Source organism: Aulostomus chinensis, chromosome 2, assembly GCF_037954235.1.
Source record: "Aulostomus chinensis isolate RoL2024-O1b breed Wild chromosome 2, RoL_Achi_v1.0, whole genome shotgun sequence".
Classification (NCBI taxonomy): Eukaryota; Metazoa; Chordata; class Actinopteri; order Syngnathiformes; family Aulostomidae; genus Aulostomus; species Aulostomus chinensis.
Genome location: NC_141321.1, coordinates 21,554,062 through 21,571,644, shown reverse-complemented (window position 1 = coordinate 21,571,644; position 17,583 = coordinate 21,554,062). Strand labels below are relative to the sequence as shown.

General features: G+C 42.7%; 1 protein-coding gene across 1 annotated transcript; it reads right to left on the bottom strand.

The window, feature by feature from the left end:
* Positions 1-76: 76 nt before the first annotated feature.
* Positions 77-13,623, bottom strand: LOC147269418 (aspartate aminotransferase, mitochondrial). Its single transcript, XM_086184526.1, has 10 exons — positions 13,457-13,623; positions 5,483-5,639; positions 5,004-5,132; positions 4,853-4,912; positions 4,605-4,766; positions 3,799-3,903; positions 3,452-3,602; positions 2,858-3,023; positions 2,560-2,710; positions 77-1,377 (listed from the first exon to the last, which is right to left on the bottom strand). Exons 1-10 carry the CDS (start codon positions 13,537-13,539, stop codon positions 1,255-1,257), a joined length of 1,287 nt encoding a protein of 428 aa, XP_086040652.1. The 5' UTR covers positions 13,540-13,623; the 3' UTR covers positions 77-1,254.
* Between the last annotated feature and the right edge of the window lie 3,960 nt (positions 13,624-17,583).

Sequence of the window (17,583 nt, the reverse complement as noted above, 5' to 3'; positions counted from 1 at the left end):
GTGTTCCCTGCTTGGCGTGCTTAAGATAATGCTCACTCTGGATTATTAAACAAGAAAAAACAAACACAAATTATTCTTCCATTATGATTTATTGTTGTTCAATAATGTACATGACCTATGATCCATTATTTCATGACAGAAGGTGGAACATGGAGGCAAAATGACTTTACAGACATTCCCAAAGCCATCAGTGCCTCACACTCCCCATAACTGAACCGTGATGTTGGAACAATGTTCACCCCAATCAGCACCCCGTTCATATTAATGAAGTCCTCACAGGAACTTTTGTACTGATATCACATACAAAGCCTTCATTAAAAAAAATAAAATAAAATAATGGGGGCATTTGATTTGGGCACTAGAACAGAATATGAAAAATATCTTTATGGGATTCATACCATGAAAATATCGCTTCTCTGCACTGAGTTTAATTCTTCCAGCTTGTGTGCTTGTCTTTATTTTTTGAAGGGGTAAAAAAGAACTGATTGAGACACTGCTGCTCTGCAACCAACTAGACTGGACCAAAATGACTCACAGGTTAAGGAAACCTAATGAATACAAGGAAAACAGACAGGCTTCCACACAGAGCTTCTATAGGACCAAATTACCTGAATGATTGATCAGTTGAGATGAGCAACCACAGATAATGAACTGATTGAAAATATCTGTTAACACTGTAAAGCCCATTGATAAAAACAGAGTGCCAGCGTATTCTTGAAACTCAAAACAGTGCCTTACTTATAAAGTGCTAAAACTCCTTTAAGATTAAGAGGAAAACATAAACAAGTGACGTTTCATACATGCTTTCACAAAGCAACAGAGTTCTCAAAATGTACTTAAAAGTAACACAGTCCATCATCACCCCCATGTTGGTTCCTTTGTGTTTTGACGTGATTGAAAAGCAAATAAACAGCAGCCAACAGTTGTTTCCACATAATAAATAAGCAAAGATTAGATATCTCAGTCAGTAGAGGATGAACACGGTTAACAATTTGGCAGGGGAGCCAGGTCAATGAGATGAGTTGTTTTTTCATAAATGAAAAGGACACAAGAAAGTGAACCGTTTAAATACCAGCAATCACTCAAGCTGGGATAAAGATGAACTCGTGATTTAGTCCAATCAAGAAAACTGTCTAACTATATGCTCTTTTTTTTTTTTTTAACTAGAAGTGGAATGGAGGACAATATGTGACGCATAAAGCTCCTCTTCATCAACGCTGTTTTAATTTTGTAGCTGTCCCAGCAGGATCCACTCTACTTAGTGACAGCATGGATCCCCTCTGCTAGGTATCCCACGTTCCCGGAGGACACGCCTGCCATGGAAATTCTGCCGTCCTTGGTCATGTACACCGAAAATTCTTTTGTCAGACGTTCAACCTGCAAGGGGACAAAAAAAAAAAAAAAAAAAGACAACTCAGAATCCACACAAAAACTACAATAAACCACCAGTAACACTGGCACAGGTATTTGTCACTCAGTTAAGTTCTTATGTCCAATAATTTTTTTTTTTTTAAATCTAGCAACACGTAGCCCAATCTACAAGCCTTACTAAATTTAAAAAAAATGCTGGAGTCATCCATAGAGGCCGTTGGACATTGGTCTACTTTTTTGATCTGGACATACAAAATATAAGAAACTGCACAGAACTGAGGAGAAAAAAAATGATGCAGCAGAGCAACATTGTAGGTTATTTTTATCATTACACATCAAATCAAATCAGATCAATCACATTGATGTCTACGAAGGATCCTGTCATTAAAAGGATCAATATTGATCATCAAGAGCAGCTGATCTTGTCAGTGGAAAACTACTGACAATGTTAACAGCAGGACAACAGAGTGTCCTACTTAAGTCTCCTTGGAAAAATTATTGCTAGAACGCAAAACTACAAACGGCTGCACATTGGGATTCCTATAAATGAGGGCGAAAATGCTAATAACAATCATGCTGATTTGACAATACAATAAAATATGAATAAAAGGTTTTACAACCACAACAACCAACAACCACTGTAAATCTAACTAAAGGCTTGACGGGGGAAAGAAAGATGCATTTTAGATCTGTTAAATTTCCAGAGAAGGACCAAAATGACTGAACATGCCGCGTGGCAATTCAGAAGCTGTTCTTGATACAGTGAGGAGGTTTTTGGTTGAATATCTAAGTCCTGCTTAACCAAAACTGGTTGACAATAATTTGTATTTTAGTTGTAAAATAATCGGAATTTCTGTATGGTTCATTAAATGAGAAAACAATGACTGTGGGGATCTGTCCACTGCTGAGTGAGGTGTGAGGCTGGTCTGAGTGAGGTGTGAGGCTGGTCTGAGTGAGGTGTGAGGCTGGTCTGAGTGAGGTGTGAGGCTGGTCTGAGTGAGGTGTGAGGCTGGTCTGAGTGAGGTGTGAGGCTGGTCTGAGTGAGGTGTGAGGCTGGTCTGAGTGAGGTGTGAGGCTGGTCTGAGTGAGGTGTGAGGCTGGTCTGAGTGAGGTGTGAGGCTGGTCTGAGTGAGGTGTGAGGCTGGTCTGAGTGGCGCGGGAGGCACCCGACTTGTTTTGTGTCCGTACCTGTTCAGGTTTGAGGCCTGTGAAGCAGAACATCCCGATCTGGTCGATGACGTGCTGCCAGTTGTGGCTGGAGCCCTGCTTTTTCAGACCGTCCACCAGCTGTTCTCTCATCTTGATGATGCGATTGGCCATACCATGGACCTCCTCCAGCCTGACGAACAGACAAGTCGCAAAGATCAGGGCGTTCGCTGCTATCAACGACGTGATGCAGTTTAGTGCATTTAAAAGACAGGAACACGCTAAGTGCTTTTTCCCTGAATCAAAGATGTTGATGATACAATCATCTAGAAGCTTTTACCACAGTGAACGCAGATCTGGTGTGTTGAGAATGGTTGTAGCGATTCTCGCGCCGTTCATTGGTGGGTTGGAGTAAATGGGTCTGATGAGGATCTTCAACTGAGACTCCACTCTCTTTGCCTCCTCTGCGTCCTGACACACTACGGTGAAGCCCCCCACACGCTCACCTGACGATTTCAAAAAGAACATGAAATGACTGGTGACCCCCCGCATTGATGATGGGTTTTTAATGACAAAGACTGGTCGGCAAAACCAGTCTTCACAATAATATTGACAACTTATTAAGGCTTTTCTGACCAAATCTGAGATGCATCTGATCAACCTACAAGGAAGAGAACATCAAAGAGTAGGAAAAAACATAGCCACACAGTGGCACCTATGAATAATGTCCATCATTTCTTCCTTGGTCCTCTGTATTTGCAAGATCAATTCATCTGGTGAATTATCCTCAGGCTACTATGCTAGTAAAGAAACAGAAAGTCTTCAGGAACGTTCTGCCAATCAGCTGAAGTTTGATTAACTGTAGGAAATGTAAAGAAACTCCAATGTTCTCGTTCACGTCTGTGTTGTAATCTTGGGTTGCAGCGTGACTGACCATAGAGTCCCATGTTCTTGGCAAAGGACTGAGACAGAAGGATGTTGTGGCCTTGTTCAATGAAGTAGCGCACAGCCCAGGCATCACGGTCGATGTCTCCGCTAGCGAAGCCTTGATACGCCATATCAAAGAACACCAGCAAGTTCCTTTTCTGCAAGGTGAGACAGAGAAAGGGGCAGAATACAGGAAGAGGAAGCAGACAAGAGACAATCAGTCAATAAGGCTTCAGGTGATACCATCTAGATAGAGTATCAGCTAGGCCTTTTGAACCGACACCTTGATTATGAAACAGACCTTTTATCTAAATGTAGTTGTAAACACGTCTGACTCCATTGCTAAATACTCACCTTCACAATGTCAGCGATCTCCTTCCACTGCTCAGGCTTGGGGTCCACACCGGTGGGGTTGTGGGCACAGGCGTGCAGCAAGATCACACTGTGCTCGGGAATTTGCTGTGACATTAATGAACAATTTTAGGTTGGTTGAACTATAATGAGGTGAAGACAAAGATTAGACACTAATGAGAGACCCAGCTATAACCATCTCATTTACCTGGGCCTTCCTAGCCAACATATGCCAGTCATGTGACACTGGAGAAATACAAGAGGTTGCAGAAGTTCTAACGATTGGACTCTAGGCTGGGTCGCTGTAAACATTTCCAAAACTCAAACCAGAACGCTGGACTAGGACTTGACCACAAGATGTCACACTTCACTTTCCATACAGCGCTCCTGACAGTAGGCGCTCATGCATGACACAACTAGCTTGCTTTTATAAAATTTCATATCCCACATGACTGTACAGCTGACTGTATAAATCTAACACATTGTAAAGCACAGTCACATATTGACATTAATAACTGATGCAGAAAAGTAACATTTCACAAGTAACAAGTTCACTTATCTAAAGTTTCATAAAGCTAAGTTTTTCTGCGTCTCATTTCTCTCTGTCCGCCGCCTGTATGCTTTCAGTTATCCAGCATCTTGCATAATTAGGCAAATGCAGTTTAGATGATTTTATCAAAATTAAGCCAGTACACGGGACCAGACTAATAAAACCAGAAACCTACCAAAGCCTATTGGAAGCATATTAAAAAATATTTCTCACTGCCGTCTGACACGGCCCTTCCCAGTATCACCCTCTCATGTCTTACTGAGATGTCCTCGAGAGCTCCTTTGAAGTCAAAGCCACAGGTGGAGGGATCGTAGTATCTGTATGCTTTGAGCTGCATGCCAGCGTCTCTGAAGATGGGTGTGTGGTTACCCCAGGAGGGCTTGGGCAGGTATACGTCACGTGGGCCTCCATGAAATCGAGACTGTGTGAGAGAAAGGATGTGATGAGATGAGTTATCGTCACCTCAATATCTATGTGTGTTCAAGAACCACAAGAGCAGGACTTTACCAAAAAGTTGGCTCCGATACGCAGGGATCCAGTTCCTGAGATGGTCTGGACAGTGATGCTCTGTTGGAAGAGCAGAAATGCTCCTCAGGTTTGAGCTCAAAATTCATTTGAACCAGACTGAGCTTTCTTTGGGTTGAATTTGCAAACTCACCCTGCCGCTCTTCAAGACTTCATTATCAGCACCCAGAGCAAGCTGGGCACAGGCCTTGGAAAAGTCCCCCAAACCACCGATGGGAAGATACTCCTTATCCAGCTGTTTTGCTGCAATCAAAGCCTCCGCCTAAAGGAAGATAAAGAGGGATAAGACAGAAGTACTGTGATTTGTTGTTCAGCATACAATTACTGACCTCAAAATCCTCCAAACACTAACAGGCTCAGGGATAAAGAAGCTGAGCTCAGGATGATAGAAGAGTTTAAAGACTGTTGCCAATTAGTCGAACACCCAGTGAAGACAAACCATCAAAGTTCTCTGGTCCCCCTTCCATTTTCAAGAAGATGTGGGTAGGAGCTCTCCATCACAAATCCTTGAGTTCCAGATAACTGAATTTAAGATGGTGAAATGACTAAGTTCCTTCCTCGGTTGAGGTATGAGTGTGTGTTCACTGGCAAGTTTGGGAGTAGATGTTGTACCTTGCGGACACAGCTGAGCACAAAGGGTTTGCCCTGGTCATCCCTGTAGGCTCCCACTCCCAGGTTCATCTTCTTTGGGTTCGAGTCTCTCTTGAAGGCCTCGGTCACCCCCAGGATGGGATCGGGGGGACCCATCTGCACTCCACCCCACCATGAGCTGCAAAGACACCGAAGCAGATGAGTGCTGTTGTGTATGGGGCTGCAGCAGTGAGGGGAATAAGGGGTCACTGACACGTTCAGTTGTGTGCTATGCTTTGAAAAACAGACCTCTTTAGAACAGGAGTCCTAATGTTGCCTTACAGGATCATGAAATGAAATGTTCTTCTTTTTATGCAACACTGGTCATGCTAATGGGGCCGTGTGACAAACAATAACATGCTGTGGACCTAATACCTCAGCTTAAATAATCACATGATTACTGATGGAAACACATGAACGACACATGCACAGTGGGCCCAAGTTTCATGGAACAAACATTCTAATCTGGTCAGTGTTCAGAGTCCAAAAACAAGGGGGAAAGTCTCAGTTTCTAAATCCTTCACCCACGGTAATCAATTAGTAAGAAATATAAAAATGTAAATCAGGAAATGTAATTTGAAAATTAAAGCTGCAAGCAGCGTTGTTAGGGCCTGAGCCCCCGCGCGGCCTACGGCCGCGTCCTTGACACCGGCCCCAATCCAACGGTGTAATCGGCAAATCCGTAGGCCTTGTAGTTTAGGAGATACGAGCCTCAGTGCGCTGCACAGTGGGAGTGCAGAGCTGAGAGCCGGCCCTTTAAGAGCCCCTCCCTTCTCTGCTCGCTCTCTGCCATCTCTGTCAGATCTGAGAGCAGAGCTGAGAGCAGAGCTGCCAGCTGGCCCTTTAAGAACCCCTCCCCCGCTACACTGTGTCTGAACTGTGCTAGAGTGGAGAGAGTGGAGGATTAAGAGAAATGTAGTGTGTAAAAGGTGAATAAGTCGGCATACGTTGGTCAAAAGTCACACAAAATACCATATTTTCGTAGGGATTTTTGTCAGGAATACAGTGGTGTGTTTTTAAAAGCTGTGGAATGTATGGTGTAGATGTGAGAAGCATTTGTTTGAGAGTATGTACCCTGAGAGGACACGCTCTCCCCATAGACTTCCATTGTAAGGCGAAAAGTGTCTCCCCCACTTTGACGGCTCATAAAATCCAAACCGAGCGCGTAGTATATTAGCCTTTAAAGATTTTTGAAGAGCACAGTTGGGAGAGTAATGTGTGAAAGTTTGGAAGCCCTGGCATTTACGGTTTAGGAGGAGATAGATTTTGTTCGGGGCGCAAAATTGTCCAAAATTAGACATTCGTGTCCAAATTGTGGACATCCTGTTACAGTTAGGTCAGGGGTGTGAGTGTATGATTTATCCGTCTTGATGAGACGAGTTCAATGGTGTTTGTCCCATGTCTGTAGGACATTCCTACAGTCTGTGGCGTGGTTTTTTGTGTATGTAGGTGGCGCTATTGAGTAGAGCGCCTCTTTTTTTTTTTAATTATCGAATTTTTCGCCGCACCCGATGTGCTTACCAAATTTGGTGAGTTTTCATGCATGTTTAGGGGGTCAAATTAACTTTTGAAGTGGCGAGTGTGACTTCGAAACATAATAGGGTCTTCGCCAGGGACTGGCTCAGGCCCTAAAAATACTATTTGATTGTCATGTGCTTTTGAAAGTAGTTGCATTTTTAGGGCCTGAGCCAGTCCCTGGCGAAGACCCTATTATGTTTCGAAGTCACACTCGCCACTTCAAAAGTTAATTTGACCCCCTAAACATGCATGAAAACTCACCAAATTTGGTAAGCACATCGGGTGCGGCGAAAAATTCGATAATTAAAAAAAAAAGAGGCGCTCTACTCAATAGCGCCACCTACATACACAAAAAACCACGCCACAGACTGTAGGAATGTCCTACAGACATGGGACAAACACCATTGAACTCGTCTCATCAAGACGGATAAATCATGCACTCACACCCCTGACCTAACTGTAACAGGATGTCCACAATTTGGACACAAATGTCTAATTTTGGACAATTTTGCACCCCGAACAAAATCTATCTCCTCCTAAACCGTAAATGCCAGGGCTTCCAAACTTTCACACATTACTCTCCCAACTGTGCTGATTAAAAGTTGTTCAAGGTTAATATACTACGCGCTTGGTTTGGATTTTATGAGCCGTCAAAGTGGGGGAGACACTTTTCGCCTTACAATGGAAGTCTATGGGGAGAGCGTGTCCTCTCAGGGTACATACTCTCAAACAAATGCTTCTCACATCTACACCATACATTCCACAGCTTTTAAAAACACACCACTGTATTCCTGACAAAAATCCCTACAAAAATATGGTATTTTGTGTGACTTTTGACCAACGTATGCCGACTTATTCACCTTTTACACACTACATTTCTCTGAATCCTCCACTCTCTCCACTCCAGCACAGATCAGACACAGTGCAGCGGGGGAAGGGTTCTTAATGGGCCAGCTGGCAGCTCTGCTCTCAGCTCTGCTCTCCACTCTGACAGAGATGGCAGAGAGCGAGCAGAGAAGGGAGGGGCTCTTAAAGGGCCGGCTCTCAGCTCTGCAGTCACACTGTGCAGCGCACTGAGGCTCGTATCTCCTAAACTACAAGGCCTAGGGATTTGCCGATTACACCGTTGGATTGGGGCCGGTGTCAAGGACGCGGCCGTAGGCCGCGCGGGGGCTCAGGCCCTAACAACGCTGCTTGCAGCTTTAATTAGGGCCTGAGCCAGAAGGTACTTCTGGGCGAAGACCCTATTATGTTTCGAAGTCAGAGAGACACGAAGTCAGCGCTAAAAGCAGTAAAAAAACACACTTAGGAACATCACAGGCCTCTAAAAACATCACAGGAGGGTCCGGGGGGGGACAGGGGGGTGAGGTCCCCCATTGAAACCTATGGTGGCAAAAATTTTATCTGAAATTGTAAAGTTTTTTGGTATTATTTAGGGCCTGAGCCAGAAGGTACTTCTGGGCGAAGACCCTATTATGTTTCGAAGTCAGAGAGACACGAAGTCAGCGCTAAAAGCAGTAAAAACACACACTTAGGAGGATCACAGGCCTCTAAAAACATCACAGGGGGGTCCGGGGGGGGAGAGGGGGGTGAGGTCTCCCATTGAAACCTATGGTGGCAAAAATTATATCTGAAATTGCTGCGTTTTTTGGGGTATTATTCTTTCTTTCTTCTCCCGCCACTTTGACGCTTAATTTGACCCCCTGAACATGCATGAAATTCGCTGAATTTTTGCACACACAACCGGTCCGGCGAAAAATTTTATATTTAAAAAAAAAATTTCGCAAAAACTCAATAGCGCCACCTAGGGAGGGAAAAAACTCGCAAAAAATTTGGAGCGCTATAACTTCTTGAACGAATGTCCGACAAACACGGGACCAACACCGTTGCACTCGTCTCATCAAGACGAAAATTTCATACGCTCTGACCTCTCACCTATCTACAACACAATGTCCACAAATTGGACAAAACTGTCAAAATGAAGACTTTTGCTCCTCCCCGAACAAAATCTATCTCCTCCTAAACCGTAAATGGCATCGCTTCCAGACTTTCACACATTACTCTCCCAACACTGCTCTTCAAAAATCTTTAAAGGCTAATATACTACGCGCTCGGTTCCCATTTTATAAGCCCTCAAAGTCGGGGAGACACGTTTTACGTTACAATGGAAGTCAATGGGGTGGCCGTGTCCTCTCATGGTACATACTCTCAAACAAATGCTTCTCACGTCTACACTGAAACTCTCACGGCTTCACAAAACACACCACTGGATTCCTCAGAAAAATCCCTACAAAAATATGGGGTTACATTGCACTTTGAAGCAACATATGCAGAGTTATTTGACTTTCACACACTGAAAATGTTGATTTTTCAGCTGCTCTCCACTCTAGCACAGATGGCAGAGATTTGTTTACTGTAGTCATGGAAACCACAATTGGAGGGTCTCTGACCTCATGTACATACTCTCAAACAAACACTTGTAGCTTCTAAACTAAAACACTCACACCTGCAGCGAACTGAGGCTCGTATCTCCTAAACTACAAGGCCTAGGGATTTGCCGATTACACCGTTGGATTCGGGCCGGCGATCCGGCCGCGGTTAGGCGGGGGCTCAGGCCCTAACAACGCTGCTTGCAGCTTTAATTTTAATCTAATCCCCCTGGCTTTTATTAGGGCCTGAGCCAGAAGGTACTTCTGGCGAAGACCCTATTATGTTTGCTCGGCAGAGCAACACATTAGCAGCACTAAAAACACTAAAAACACACACTAAACAGTGTCCCAGGCCCCCCCAACACCCATGAGGCAACTGGGCCAGACGGCCCGGAGCCAGTTTTCACATACACACCCATTCAAAACCTGGTATTATACTGTTCTTGCTCTCAATGAGTGCGCGCTATATGCGCATAATGCGCATAATGCGCATAACGCGCATAATCTAATTTGACCCCCTGAACATGCATGAAATTCGCTGAATTTCGGCACAATCGTTCGGTATGTCTCAACATTCACTAATCAAAAACAAAAACGCCACAAAAGTCTATAGCGCCACCTAGGGAGCCACACAAAAAAAAGATAATTTTTTTTAATTTCGCGCGCTATAACTCCTCACACAAAACTCCCACAGACATGGGACCAACACCGTTGGACTCGTCTCATCAAGACGAACAATTCTTACACTCTGACCCCTCACCTATCTCCAACAGAATGTCCACAAATTGGACAAAACTGTCAAAATCAGGACTTTTTTTACTCCCCGAACAAAATCTATCTCCTCCTAAACCGTAAATGCCAGGGCTTCCAAACTTTCACACATTACTCTCCCAACTGTGCTCTTCAAAAATCTTTAAAGGCTAATATACTACGCGCTCGGTTTGGATTTTATAAGCCCTCAAAGTGGGGGAGACACGTTTCACGCTTACAATGGAAGTCAATGGGGAGGCCGTGTCCTCTCATGGTACATACTCTCGAACAAATGCTTCTCACGTCTATACCATACATCGCACAGCTTTTAAAAACATATCACTGTATTCCTGACAAAAATCCCTACAAAAATATGGTATTTTGTGTTACTTTCCACCAACGTAGGCCGAGTTATTCAGCTTTTACACACTACATTTCTCTAAATCCTCCACTCTCTCCACTCTAGCACAGATCAAAGAAAGTGCAGCGGGGGAGGGGTTCTTCATGGGCCAGCTGGCAGCTCTGCTCTCAGCTCTGCTCTCAGCTCTGACAGAGATGGCAGAGATTTGTTTACTGTAGTCATGGAAACCACAATTGGCACTTCTCTGCCCTCATGTACATACTCTCAAACAAACACTTGTAACTTCTAAACTAAAACACTCACACCTTCAGAAAACACACCATTGAATTCCTGAGAAAAAACTCTACGAACTGATGTCTTTACAGTCCACTTTTGACCAACATATGCAGAGTTATGACTGTGTTTGTCAGTAAAACTGCCAAATCCTCCTCTGCTCTCAGCTCTGACACAGATGGCAGAGAGCGAGCAGAGAAGGGAGGGGCTCTTAAAGGGCCAGCTCTCAGCTCTGCAGTCACACTGTGCAGCGAACTGAGGCTCGTATCTCCTAAACTACAAGGCCTAGGGATTTGCCGATTACACCGTTGGGGCCGGTGTCAAGGACGCGGCCGTAGGCCGCGCGGGGGCTCAGGCCCTAACAACGCTGCTTGCAGCTTTAATTTATTCTTATTTTCCTACTTTTTTTTATGTCATCACAGTTGTCTTATAAATCATTAGTTATTATTAGTCATTACTTGCCTACTTAAAGAATTTTACTTTTATTCGTAACATTCTAATATGCAAGCCTTGTGGTTTATTCTCATTTTGTCACAAACAGTCAATAAATTGATTAATAAATAAAGAATGAATGTAAATGAACAAACCAAATCTACTGTAACTTTAGAAAGCAGTGACTGGTGAAAAAACTAAATGATCCCTTGCAACGCTCAAGAATACAAATATCCATAGATCTACTGTACATATGGAAACAACAGTGAGTAAAGGCAGCATAAGCAAACCAAATTTAAAAGCAGCAAAAATGAGCTGCGTGTCAAATGTCATGCACCCTGACCTCTTGACCTCAGCCTTACAAACCCAACAGCTACTTGTGCACAGGGCAGTGGTATAGAAGACTCTGTAAATGCATCAAAGACACCTCCTATGATAAGAAAACTACAAACCAGCATAACGATTGTGCAGCAATTACCTTCATATCTCTGCCTCTAAACCATTCAGTATATCAAAATGCAATTGACCCCAAAACATGGTAACAAAGGGAAGAATTAACAAACCAAAAAGATCTAAACGTATCTACTTTAGTTCAAAATAATGTTTATTTTTACTGCAGAGAGCATAACCTGCATAAATACTTCAGACACTGAAAGTCTAATCTTAAGTGTTGAGTGACACGATCCCGACAAATCTAAAAAGCATAATTGGACACTGACAGATTTTAAAGTAAATGCTATTCTGCTGCAGTTTTTTATTTGGATAATGTAGTTTGTAACTTAACTACTCAGTCTGGTCGGGTGTTGTGACCTTCATTGCATACATATTGTCTCAGGTTTCTTGTACTTTGTAAAGCCTCTTAACTTTGTAGCTAAATTTAGGTTTGAATTCTCTGCAAAGGGCAAGAGTCTCCAATCACGGACCATTAATAATAAAAAGTTGTGTTGCTACATAACGTGGTTTTATTAAATCTATCCGAAGGGAATTTAAGTTTAGCTGGTCTCATGCCTGGACCATGCGTGCACACAGGACCTTTGAACAGCTGAACTTCAACGTCTATACAAACATCAGAATGACAAGCTATCTGGGATCAATGAACCAAAGGCCCTAATGTAACTCTTCAAAATACTGAATACTGTAGGTAATAAAAAACACTGGAAACCAGACTGAAGTGCTTAAGATTAGAGACCAGACGAGGTGGTTGGCTAAGACGAGGCAAAATCCGGAAAACAAGCCCACGTATTATAAGGAAAGCTAATCGTTAGCCTTCCACCTGCGGACACAGCTAACTCAAGACAAAGACCCTGATAGACTATTAAAACACCAGTCGGAAACATGTCTTGTAAATGTATGAGATCAAAACATTCGATATTCAGCGTGAAAAGAACGCTTAGGGGGAATTTAGCAAGTTTGTCCTCCAAGCGGACCGTAAAAGGACACCGGTGCTTGCCTCCGCTTGGCCGCTAAAAACGAGCCAATCAGCGATCAAAGGTGGGTCACACCAGCCAATCGGCTTGCAGGGATTCATCACCTACGGCAAGTCGCTTAACTCAAACTGTGCCTGGATTTGACGACTAAACCTTTCGCAATAATGTTAATCCACAAAAAGCCAATGTAACTCTTTATAACGAGACCAAGAACAATTTAGGTTCGACCTAGACTAAATTCATAAGATACTAATAATGCAAAAACACCATTAGTTCGTTAGCGTTTTCTCACACGCGGATGACTCCTTGACAGGAACTAGTGCTGCTGACATTCCAACGTGACTTTCATCAGCCGCAAGTATAAAGGATAGCAACACCAAGGAAGACACGATCAAAGCTCAAGTTAGCTCAAAACAATGAGAGTGTTTGGCACAACAGGTGCGTTGAACCGTGAGGTCATCGATTCGTACACACGGATAGCTTAACATAAACCTGAGCTGTAACGTTAGCTAAACTGAAATCAAAGAAGCTAACCTGATCGCAAATCGGGGCCTAATAAGACGGTTTGACCCCTGTCCGCGTCAGCCAGAGAGCCAGAGCAGCAGCTACAGTGTTGGCAGCAGAGAGGATCCTAAATATACTTAGCACCACAGATAAACGTAGATATCAATCTTGAAACGACGTTAGCCAAGCGAACAGCCACATACACATCTACGTGACTCAGACAACAAAGTCCAATATTTTGTGCATAATTAACACTGTTTACCTGTTACGGGTGGACAGGACTCCCAGGGATGGGGTAATGTTCCCCAGACAGTAAAGCACTTTGTTTGACTTGAGCAGGGCCATCGTCGCGCTGAGGTTGGGAGTCGAGCCGTGGAGGATGTGGACGGATGTGAAGGGCGGTCACGACCGCGACTCCACGCTCCGAGTACGCGCTGACGTCACAGCCAAGCGTAGTCTGTCAACAGGTCAGAGCAGAAGTACTTTGATATGAATAATCATGATAATCTAATTGTGTGAATGGTTGTTCGTCTCTCTATGTTGGCCCTGCGATGGACTGGTGTCCTGTCCAGGGTGAACCCCGCCTCTCGCCCGTTGACGCTGGGATAGGCTCCAGCCCCCCCGCGACCCTTAATGTGTAGGAATAAGCGGAAAATGACGATGGATGGATGGAAGGATGATAATCTAATTGTTGATAATTGAAGATGTGATGTTTTTATTATATTTTATTTGCTCTTTAAACAATGGGCGAGTTTTACCAAGAAAATATCAACACAAAGAACTAAAATATACTAAAACCAAGTGGTAAAAACACAGGAATTTTTGTTGCCATTCCATGTATCTTACAGAACACGTCGTAAATAAGGTGTGAACCCATGAACCCCCAGGTTTTCATTTATGGCATCAAATAATGAAAATAGGATCCACTGCTTTCACCTAAAATGATTTAATGTTTCTTATTTAAAGAGAGAACTCTTTGACGGAGATGTTGCCTGCTGTTTAGTTTTGAATCACTTTAGATCTTCACATCAACAGTAGACGTTTTTTAGATGCACCGACTTCTTCCTATTCAGGCTGTTATGGTACTTAAATGCCAAAATAATTGTCTTACATATGGAACACGTCTAATATGGATAAAAGAACTATTGAAGCATGTATGTGTGTGTGTGGGGGGGGGGTATTTCTGGAGGTTCTTAACAGCAGAGATGTTTCAGCAGAATGTCTTATAGTAATAGTTGGTACTATGAAAAAATTGTCAGAAAGACAATTATGTATATATCTGGTTTAAAGCCATCATGCTTGTTGCATGATTCTGTTCCCTGACAGGCATCGGCCTCCTGCAGTGGCGTGATCACCACACTTGAGGGCACCATCACACAGTGGACACAGCATCATCTGTTGGATCTGTCTGTGCTTCCCCACAGGTGTATCATCTCCTTCCCAGTGATACTGGAAGTGTTTCTGTGTGCTGCAGTGTTTCCATGAAAAGATGACATTCAACTGACCAAATATGTATGTTTGAGTTTCTGTGACCTTGCATTTTGTATAAGACATAGAAAAATGTGACACTGCCAAAAAAATGTTATTTTCAACATTCTCACAGAAGAATTTTTCCTATTTGTTCAAGTGCTAGTACCTCAAAATACACACATGATGGAGACTCTTAAGGTATCACTCCACCTAGCATTAATTGTATGTTGTATAGCAGCTTAACAGCATTTCCATTTGTACTTAACAAATATGAAGAGTAAAAACATTCAATATTGATCCCCTCAGAAAATCTCTGATGAAAAGAAAAACAGCAGGTGCTGAGGAGGTATTTTTCAAGTATAAAGAAGACATGGCAATACATGCAAGAATATGACATGGAGTAGAATCTGTCTTTGCAGAGAGGACATTGTCCTGGAGGAATATCATGGACCAGAGCTGGAAGTCTATGAGACATTTTTCTACAATGAGACAGACAAGAGCAACTTCCAGTGGCACCTCAACAGAGGGACAATACAGGACAAGCACAAGCACAAACACAATGTGACTGCTGCTAGTGTGTGTGTGTGTGTGTGTGTGTGTGTGTGTGTGTGTGTGTGTGTGTGTGTGTGTGTGTGTGTGTGGACACGATGTTTCAAACAAATTTATGTCAGAGATGACAGTGAAGTTCATATTCATTTGAGGAGCTAAACAAGGCAACAATGAGGTAAATTCCTTCATATAGCACATTTCATACCAAAGGCAAATCTCAGTTTATTCCTATAGACATGTCCTCTCCTTGTGGAGTTTGAATGGGTTCCCTGTCACTATCAAAGACAGGTTAATACTGGTATTGGTGCTCTTGACCAATATGCAGTCCCAGCAGACGTAGAGTTGGAGAGCAGCGTGGCTGCACACTGCTCCATGGAGGAATGTCACAGTCTTGTCAAAAGCGTGTGGACTTTTGGTTTTGAACCCTCAAGTTTGCATAATCACCTCTTTAGTTTTGTAGTTCTAATATGCAGATCATTTGGTTTTAGTTGTGGTTGGCGGGTTCATCAGACTCTAGTCAGTTGCTGTTTTATTTTGAAATCACTTCCTTCGTGTGTCTTGGTGTGCATGATATTACTTTTGCTACCTCAGTCTGTTTCACACCTTTTTGAGTAATTCACACCTGTTTCCTATCAGTTCTTCAGATGTCCAGTCAGCTTCTTCCCTGAGTTGTACTTAGTTTGTTTTTTCTCTCCATGTCAGATCCCCTTGTTGTTGTGCCACTCTTGTTTTGGATTATTTTTGATGATTAAAATCTTTGAATCAAGCCTTCCTGTCGTTTCTACATTTGAGTCCATCTTCATCCACCCACCAACCATTTGCCCTTTTCATTATGCAGATGATCCTCGAACTGGTCACTTGACTTTGAGCTCACTTGTAGAGAAAGCTTCCAAGCTGCAAAGAGACATGATTTGATACCCATTGTTATTTTAAAACATAATTGGTTCTAATTAATAATGAATTAAATACAAATCCTTGAAAAAGATTTTCCAGGTGATATGAAGATTTACCATGTATTAAGAATCTTATGGAAATAAGTACTTTAACATTTTCACTATTTACTTAACATATATATTTCTTGATGTATATCATTTCTTTCATCTCATCAAACACAGGCTGGTGTGGTGATAGAAAGAATGCTCAGTCTTTCTTCATCCTTCAAATCCTTCCTCTTTCGCTCTTGTTCTTTCTTATTCTTCTATGTTGCATGAATCTACGTACGGAATAATGGAATACTTTGTCTAAACATTGTGTGTGTGTGTGTGTATGAGAGAGAGAGAGAGAGAGAGAGAGAGAGAGAGAGAGAGGAAGGTTAAATAACAGGGGGCATCTCATCTGGTTGTTCCACTGGCTCATCTCATCTCTCTCACTGAGTGAGACTGATGTGTGTGAAGGAATCAGAGCGGATATAACTCTTTTTCCTCGTTGTCAGCAGTTAGCATCTTGGACTGCATTGCAGTGTTTCACTGTGTGCCCCTGTGTATTTATGTGTGTGTGTGTGTGTGTGTGTGTGTATGTGCATTTCTTTGCCCACATGTGTATAACATTTGCCGTAAGGCAGCGAGGTCTGTTTCGTTTGTGAGTGAGTGTGTTGGTGTGTGTGTGTATCTACAGCGCTGTGATGTACGTGTGAAGGCTTGTGCTTTAAAGATAGTGAGTTTAATTAAAGATGAAAGTGCTGATGATTAATTGATGGAAGGTAGACTGTTCCATAATCCTAAAATAGGGGTGTGTTGAGTCTTCCGATACAAAAAACAAACAATGATTCTGAGAAAAGTTAGAAAGCATCTCTTAAAAACTGAAGCTATAAGTTAATTTAGTTAAATATGGTATTATAATACACTGAATATAGTCGAACATCATAAAAACGCTATATTGGAAACAAAGGTAAACATTAACACCTAGAGAATCATTTTTTATCTTGGGAGGTGAATGAACTTAAATACAAACATTTCAATGAAGACATCCCACATTCTATCACTTATAACAGTTTTTAAGTAAAAAAAAAAACAGTTATTGGTGCACTGTTTCCTCATGTTGTGTTAACACAAGGTTTGTATACATGCAGAGCGAGACATCATCCTGCTGTATTTTTGTCGTCCTCCTCTGCTCGCATCATCTCAAAGTGCCACAAAAGCCTCTGAGACTTTCCTGTATGAAAAATGGAGCAGCAAAAGCTCTTTCTTCATCCGACTTTCTGTTACCAAGAGATTAGAAAGAGAAGGTGGGGCGCTCTGGAGAGAAAACACTCCTTCTCTGGGACTCTGTGCTGGAACTATAATCTTCACTGGAACTGCACAACACTCAGACGGGAGGAAGTTCATTATTCTACCATACAAAATCTACTTTCCACCCAATTTGAAAGGTGTT